Source organism: Megalobrama amblycephala, linkage group LG20, assembly GCF_018812025.1.
Source record: "Megalobrama amblycephala isolate DHTTF-2021 linkage group LG20, ASM1881202v1, whole genome shotgun sequence".
NCBI classification, from domain to species: domain Eukaryota; kingdom Metazoa; phylum Chordata; class Actinopteri; order Cypriniformes; family Xenocyprididae; genus Megalobrama; species Megalobrama amblycephala.
In genome coordinates, this window is record NC_063063.1 from 8,966,410 (window position 1) to 8,974,877 (window position 8,468).

An 8,468-nucleotide genomic window follows, 5' to 3' on the forward strand; every position below is an offset into this window, starting at 1 on the left:
ATCTGACAGCCAGAGACTTTAATTCCAGCAAAATTCGTTTTTCAACAGCACACAATCGAAAACCAACTTCTGCCTTGGTCAATGTAATCAAAGACCAGAATTGTACACATATTATTAAGTATTTTTTTCTTATAATGATTATTGTCTATTTAATATTATATATATATATATATATATATATATATATATATATATATATATATATATATATATATATATATATGAAGACTTCAGATGCAAAAGCCTCTAAGTGCCATCTGAAATTTTCTTCTAAAATGAGCATTTTTATCAAGCACGTTTGTTTATGTTCAGTTATTTCACTTTAATGGCAATGAAAATTACCTCTTAATTGCCATTAAAGTGAAATTACTGAACATAAACATGAGCTTGATAAAAATGCTCATTTTAGAAGAAAATTTCAGATGGCACTTAGAGGCTTTTGCATCTGAAGTCTTCATATATATATATATATATATATATATATATATATATATATATATATATATATATATATATATATATATATATATATTTTTTTTTCATCTTATTTTTATTAATTACTTAACACCTTATTCTAATACTATTTTTTATTGTTATTTGTTTTATTGTACATTTTGTCTCTTTGTCATTGTTGTTTTATGTATAATGCTCTGTATACTGTTTACACACAATCACGCCAATCTTTGAACTGAAAATTTTAAATGGACTCTTTTCTGCCCTCTAGTGGAAAACTGACATACGTGACTGCCGGTGGCTCTCTGCTGCCACCTGGCGATAAGAAGGGATGACATTTTTTGGTACTACAGTCAGAAACTTAAAGTACTGAAATGAAAAAGTGCAAAAATGTTTATTGATATTTAGCTTACAAAAAAGCTTACTCATACTTATATTTTTCCTCGAATATAAATAAATACAGACACAAATACAGACAAATAAGCTCAGTTAAACTTAAAAATGAAAAAAAAAAACTTCTTACAAAATAACTGAAGAAAAATGAAATGTGCTACAGCTGCGCACTTGTGCAATAGAATAATAGAATTTAGTTTTTTACAATATTTACCAGACTGCATAGAGCTTGAATAGGACAAGAACTGACATATAAAAACAGGTGGAGAATGCATTAGAAAATCATGATGTAATGAAATGTATCACTCCTTAACAGGCTTTTTGAGTTTGCTTTTGAGTTCTGCCATCATCAAGGGACCGCCCAAGCTGCACAAAACAAAATAAGGAAAAAATGTTAGTTCTTTATTTGTGAATAACATGAAATGAACTAAAAAATTCAGACTGATATTTCAGGTCATACCCAGGATGCTTCGGGGGTGTCCATTTGGGTTTAGCTGCTGACGCTTGCTCTTGTTTGACAGAATCCTCTGTTACTGCAACTGACTTTAGCTGAGAAAGACACAGTTACACTACTACACATCTACACTTAAAATAACTACCTTGATACAAAAATGTTAGGCCTCTAAATTTATGTAACTGAATTGTATATCAAATTTCAATCCATCAAATATCAAACTAGTAAACTTCATATGATGCATATTTGTCAGGCATACATACATGAAACAGGCAGGATTTCTATAATAGTACTAATAAAATGAATGTGTTTTAAATAAACGATAACCAGGTTTATATATTTATCATCAATAAATTCAATTTCTTTCAATCTCATGCAACTGAATATTGCTTTTTCCACAGCTATCCATATTTTACCCATGTTCATACCTTTTAACGGAATCAATTATTTGTCACAGTTAAGAGATTTATGCTGATTCTAAGCAATTTGAATGAATGCATTTTGAACTTTTGATTTAAATAAAATTAAATAGATGCAAATAGTTAATAAACTATGGCATCATTTATTCAATGCAGAAATCTTGCTGTTTCTTACCTGTTTCATTTACAGTACAGACCAAAAGTTTGGAACCACTAAGATTTTTAATGTTTTTAAAAGAAGTTTCGTCTGCTCACCAAGGCTACATTTATTTAATTAAAAATACAGTAAAAAAACAGTAATATTGTGAAATATTATTACAATTTAAAATAACTGTGTACTATTTAAATATATTTGACAAAGTAATTTATTCCTGTGATCAAAGCTGAATTTTCAGCATCGTTACTCCAGTCTTCAGTGTCACATGATCCTTCAGAAATCATTCTAATATGCTGATTTGCTGCTCAAGAAACATTTATGATTATTTTCAATGTTGAAAACAGTTGTGTACTTTTTTTTTTTCAGGATTCCTTGATGAATAGAAAGTTCAAAAGAACAGCATTTATCTGAAATACAAAGCTTCTGTAGCATTATACACTACCGTTCAAAAGTTTGGGGTCAGTAAGAATTTCTATTTTTATTTTTTTGAAAAGAAATTAAAGAAATGAATACTTTTATTCAGCAAGGATGCATGAAATCAATCAAAAGTGGCAGTAAAGACATTTATAATGTTACAAAAGATTAGATTTCAGATAAACACTGTTCTTTTGAACTTTCTATTCATCAAATAATCCTGAAAAAAAATATTGTACACAAATATTTTGTACAATTGTACACATTAAATGTTTATTGAGCAGCAAATCAGCATATTAGAATGATTTCTGAAGGATCATGTGACACTGAAGACTGGAGTAACGATGCTGAAAATTCAGCTTTGCCATCACAGGAATAAATTACTTTGTCAAATATATTTAAATAGTACACAGTTATTTTAAATTGTAATAATATTTCACAATATTACTGTTTTTTACTGTATTTTTAATTAAATAAATGTAGCCTTGGTGAGCAGACGAAACTTCTTTTAAAAACATTAAAAATCTTAGTGGTTCCAAACTTTTGGTCTGTACTGTATGTGTGACTGACAAAATTCATATTAAAGGGACAGTTCGCCCAAAAATGAAAATTCTGTCATCATTTACTGACCGTCAAGTAGTTCCAAACATGTATGAGTTTCTTTCTTCAGCTGAACACAAAGGAAGATATTTGGAAGACTGTTTGTAACCAAGCAGATCTCGCCCCCATTGACTACCATAGTAGGAAAAATAAGTGCTATGGTAGTCAATGGGGGGCGAGATCTGTTTGGTTACTGACATTCTTCCAAATATCTTCCTTTGTGTTCAGCTGAAGAAAGAAACTCATACAGGTTTGGAACTACTTGAAGGTGAGTAAATGATGACAGAAATTTCATTTTTGGGTGAACTATCCCTTTAAATTTCTCACTTTTTGTTAAAACTGTGTAATCCAATTGGGCAAAAATTATATATGCAATTCAAATACATAAATCTTAAATTCAGGCCTAAATATATTTTTGAGTATAATACAGTTTGTGTGTCTATATATGTGTTATGTACCTGTGGATGTAGTGTGTGCTCTTCTTCTCCTTCTTCTCTCGCTTTCTTCCCAAACTCAGTTTTTCTCAGGACCGGCAGCCCTGCGCCCAGACCTAAATAAATGTATAATGGACTGATTTAATGTACTAATACAATTTTAATGCATTTTTTCATTAAGGTTTTATTGAGGTAAATACCTGGGAGTTTAAATCCAATCACCCCTTTACTTGGAACTGAGACTTCAGCTCTCGGAGCACACGGTGGAGGCTGAAGGAGAAGCGGTTCGACCGAGATCTTGTAAATGAGCTTTCTGGGGTCTTTAGGGGGACGAATTAGGGGATTCTTCACAGCAATTCTAGACTTCTGAATGGTAAAGTCCAAAGAAGAGTCCTCGAATGCCTATTGATGAAAAGTCGTGATAGGTTTAACTTTATCCATGATGTAGGAATTTCTATAATTCCTATGAATACTGTTGTTAATCATTGTCTGCTGTAATCATCTTCATTATGTCTGCTAAGTTCTGTCATCATTTACCCACTCTCAAGTTGTTCCAAACCTGTGTGAATGTCTTTCTTCTGCTGAACACAAAAGAAGATATATTGAAGAATATGTGCAACCAAACAGCTGATAGGCTCCATTGAATAAAAAAAAAAATACTATGGAAGTCAATGCGGTCCATCAACTGTTTGGTTACTGACATTCTTCATAATATCTTCTTTTGTGTTCAGCAGAAGAAAGAAATTCATACAGGTTTCGAACAACTTGAGGGTGAGTAAATGATGACAGCATTTTCACTTTTGGGTGAACTATCCCTTTAACTGAATAGATGATGTTTACTAACCACATAACTTGTATTATCTTTTACTGTAACTGCATATAACTGCCATATGGACATTACTTTGACTGATAACAGAATACTTCCTGAATCTTGCATTTTCTGTAAAGCTGCATTGAAAGTATTGTGAAAAGTGCTAGACATATAAACGTGAATATATTAGTAGAGATTTTACTCAACAAAATATTCAATATTACCTGTAGGTCCAAATCAGATTTTTCTTCTGTCTTCACCTCTGGAAGTTCTTTGCTCACTTGATCAAATCCTCTTTTCATCGCAGGTCTGCTGATTTCCATTAATTCTTCATGACTGCTCAACACTGTTTCTGCAGCAATGACTTTCTGTATCTGCTCATGACGTCCATCAGCTTCAGTTGTTTCACACTCTGGTGAACTTTCTTGCTCATTTTGTTTAACAAATTCACTGCTTGTGTTTTCCACCTCCAATTCTATCTTACTGTCCATTGTCTCACCGAATAACTTCCTTCCTTCTTCAAGGACAAATGCATCAGCTGGCACTTGTAATTCAGGTCCTTGGTCTTCATCAATCTCAGTTTTCTCGTGATCATTCTGGTCAACAATATTTTTCTCCTTTTCATGTTCATCTGCAAGTTTAAAACCTCCAATGCTTTCTGTCTCTCCATTGTCCATCATGTTTATCACCATTTCCTGTTCTACATCTTGTCCATAAAGCTCAGATTGGACATCTGTGTTATCTGGATCTTCTCTCTTCCTTGCACACTTTTCATCCTCATGATTCGGATCGCATTCTTCATCGTTATCAACTATTTGTTCAATCTGGACGGTTTCTTCCAACTCTTGTGCCATTTTACTCTCCCTACACTCACTGTTTGCATCAACTCTTTCAGGTTGACCCTCATCAGATGAAAATGCTTCATTCTCAACATGTGCGTCACCCTTGTATCCTTCGCTTTCTGTGTCACATGACATGTTCCCTTCATGATCAGTCCCAGCACAAAGGTAAGTTTCTTGCTCCTGATGTCCATCAGCTTCAGTTGTTTCACATTCTGGTGAACTAATAATATGTTGCTTATTTTGTTTAGCAACTTCCCTAATTGCGGTTTCCAGCTCCATTTCTACCATACTTCCCATTGTCTCACCCAATAACTTCCTTTCTTCTTCCAGAACAAATGCACCTACTGACACACATTCTTCAGGTCCTTGATATTCTGCATCACCAAGATCTTCTGCTGAAAGTCCTGCTAAAGTTTCTGTTTCTTGTATTAAGTTATTTTCTGTTTCTATCATTTCCTTCAAGACTTGATTCATTACTTCTTCTACATACTCTAAAGCGGTCTTCATCACATCTGCGTCCAGAGTCTCCTGCTTCTCAATACATTGCTCTGATTCACCTTGCAGATCTAGCGTTTCCTCCAGAAACTCTGCTGGGCTCAAAGTCCTTGTTAATACAGGTTTCGCATCGGTTTGGTCCTCTGCAACATGCTCTATCTCTGCAGTTCCAGCGATTTCAGAAACACCTGAATTTCCCAGAGATTCACTGAAAGTGTCCATTGTTTCTTGAGATGATTTGCATTCTCTTTCTGTGAACTCCAGAAGCTCATGTGTTTGAAAAGTGACATTTTTGGTGTTTGATGATTGACTTTGTGTCTCAAATGGTTCTCCTTCCTCATCTTCGGAACTGATATTTGTTTCCGTTGTTTCATCAGTCGGTTCGGTTCTTAATTCAACATGTTCTTTAAGAGGGAACTTGGTTTTGTGTATTAACAGATGTGTCTGACTTTCTGTTGCACCCAAGGATTTGATTGGAGTTTCAATGTCTTGTTCAATCTCAACAGCTTCCTCAGCTACTTTCTGTGTCTCAGGATGCTCAACAGAGCGTGCGACAAAAGTTTCTCTTTCTGTTTGCTCTTCTGCAAGACTTTGGGGCTCACGTAGGTTAATTTTGATCTCCTCAGAACATCCCAAAGCAGGCTCTGCCAATGCAGTCTCTGGCCCTCTCCTCAATTCTCCAGGGAACTCGCAAACAATCAGATCTGAAAACATGCCTTCAGGTTTAATGTCCACCACAGGCAATCCAGTTCCTGTTTCTGAAGTATTTTCTGGAGTATCCTGTTTTGAATCCAGCTGCAGGGTGTCTTCTGATGTATTAACGGTTTCAAAAAACTCATCCAATACTGAAGTCATTTTCAGTTCCGTTTCATTGTCCGATACGTTTTTTTCAGATATTTCTTTGGAAACTCTTTGCGGTGTTTCCACTGACTCCAATAACCCAGATTTAGTCATGTCTTGTTCACTTTCAGTTCCACCCCTAGCTCCAGGAATCATCTCTTCAACCTCATTTTTAGACAATTCAGCAATTTCATCAAAATATTTTTCCATTTCTGTCAGATCTTCAGGAAGGATCTTCATCTTTGAAAGGCTGTCAGTTTCCTCTGAAGAACATTCCAGCTCTGGTAGCAAATCTTGCACTTGTGACTGGGTTCTTTGGTCTTCATTTTTCTCCTGGTCCTTTTCATCAAAATGACATTCATCTGCATGTTTAAAACCCCCAATGCATTCTGTCTCTCCATGGTCCATCATGTTTATCTCTTTTTCCTGTTCTACATCTTGTCCATAAATCTCAGATTGAACAGTAACATCTGCGTTATCTGGATCTTCTCTCTTCTTTGAACACTTTTCATTCTCACGTTTCTGATCACATTCTTCATTGTCACCATGTTTTTGTTCAGTCTGCCCAGTTTCATCCAACTCTTGAGCAGTTTCATTCTCCTTACACTCGCTGTTTGCATTAACTCTTTCAGCCTGACCCTCATCGGATGAAACTGCTTCTTCCTCAACATCGCCACTCTTGCGTCCTTCGCTTTCTGAAGCACCTGAAACTCTCTCTCCATGATCGGCCTCAGCTGACCACACTGCACAATAGTAAGCTTGTTTTCTTGTGGTGACAACACGAAGTTCATCATTTTTGTCGTCCTTGACCACATCAGTGTTTTCCCATGGTACCGAGGCCACTTGCACTCTGTATTCAGGCGGGGAACACTTGACCTCTGCTGTACTTTTGTCATTTTGATTATCTTTTTTCTCTTCATTCTCACTATTATTTGCCTTTACTTCTCTATTAATCTTGTTTCCTGTGCTTTTCAAGTCAACGTCATCTAATCTGGAACGAACACTTTGGTTTCCTTCATCTGTGACTTCCGGTCTGAGATATCTTGCAACAGCCCCTGACAGATAACCCTAAATGTTCAAAACATTGAAACACATGACTCACTTGAAGATGACTCATCAAGAGACATAAGTGATATAAAATCATTTTGAAATATTGTACATACAGACTAATCATTCTATAGCATACACACTAATCCTAATCACACAGATTAACCATCATTATTCACAACTTAATCAGTGAAACCTATTGATTGCAAAAGAGCAGAGCATTTACTCACCCAAACAGTCCAAATAGTTCGACCAAAGCGGTTCGAACTTTCAGGAGCATCCATATCCGATTAAATGAAAAATTCTGAAGTGCAGACAGACCAATGAAGCTCCCACGAAGTTTAATTTGCTAATGTTTCTTCACAACCATTACAGGCACGTCTCCTTTTTGTAAGGTAAGTCCTTTAAGATAAGTTATATGGTTACTGACCGACGGAGCTCGCATTTGTTTAGTTCTTAATGCTCTTATGTCCGAAGTTTTAATGAGGAAGACGCGCTGTGTGAAGCTGCCTTAACACCAGCCAACCCACGAGCACAACACTCACACGGAGTTGGTTTGTGGTGAGAAAAACATAAGAGTCATTGGGCCTGTCATGTCCAACCACACATCATTTCGTCGAACACTTCTCTAAATCTACCGGCTGTGTGTCAAATCCTAATGAGTTGCCTAAATAGACGGCAGGCGCGTTGTACATTTTTGTGCGTTACAGGCAGCGCGTGCAGTATTTTAGACGCGTGTAGCATCTGCACATCATGCTTGAAATCAGAATAAGCATGTTAGAATCAGAATTCAATAAATGCTGTCTAGGAAGGAATCTCATTAGGTTTTGAAACACAATCATAGTTTTCTGCAGCAACACTTGGTGCTGCGCAACAACAAGTGTGAGATGCACATGAAATTCCGTCTAGATATTTCATCATACTAGTATTAAGATGTAGCAAATTATGCATTTGGAAAATTATGACTTTTTATGGTAGAAAACTAAAGCATTTTAAGTGTAGGCTCATTAAAAACTGCATGTGCACTGTGTTTGAATATGCACAAGTGTTGTGGTTGAGGTTTAACATAGTCTGCTTAGTCCGTGGACAAAATTAGTCACAGAGGTGCG

The 8,468-nt window shown here is 35.6% G+C and overlaps 1 protein-coding gene across 1 annotated transcript; it reads right to left on the reverse strand.

Annotated features, from left to right (window-relative positions):
• Nucleotides 1-828: 828 nt before the first annotated feature.
• On the reverse strand, nt 829-8,321 carry si:ch211-136m16.8. The gene is made up of 6 exons (XM_048170979.1): nt 7,590-8,321; nt 4,360-7,380; nt 3,525-3,726; nt 3,349-3,440; nt 1,307-1,395; nt 829-1,212 (listed from the first exon to the last, which is right to left on the reverse strand). Exons 1-6 carry the CDS (start codon nt 7,641-7,643, stop codon nt 1,149-1,151), a joined length of 3,522 nt encoding a protein of 1,173 aa, XP_048026936.1. The 5' UTR covers nt 7,644-8,321; the 3' UTR covers nt 829-1,148.
• Nucleotides 8,322-8,468: the final 147 nt, after the last annotated feature.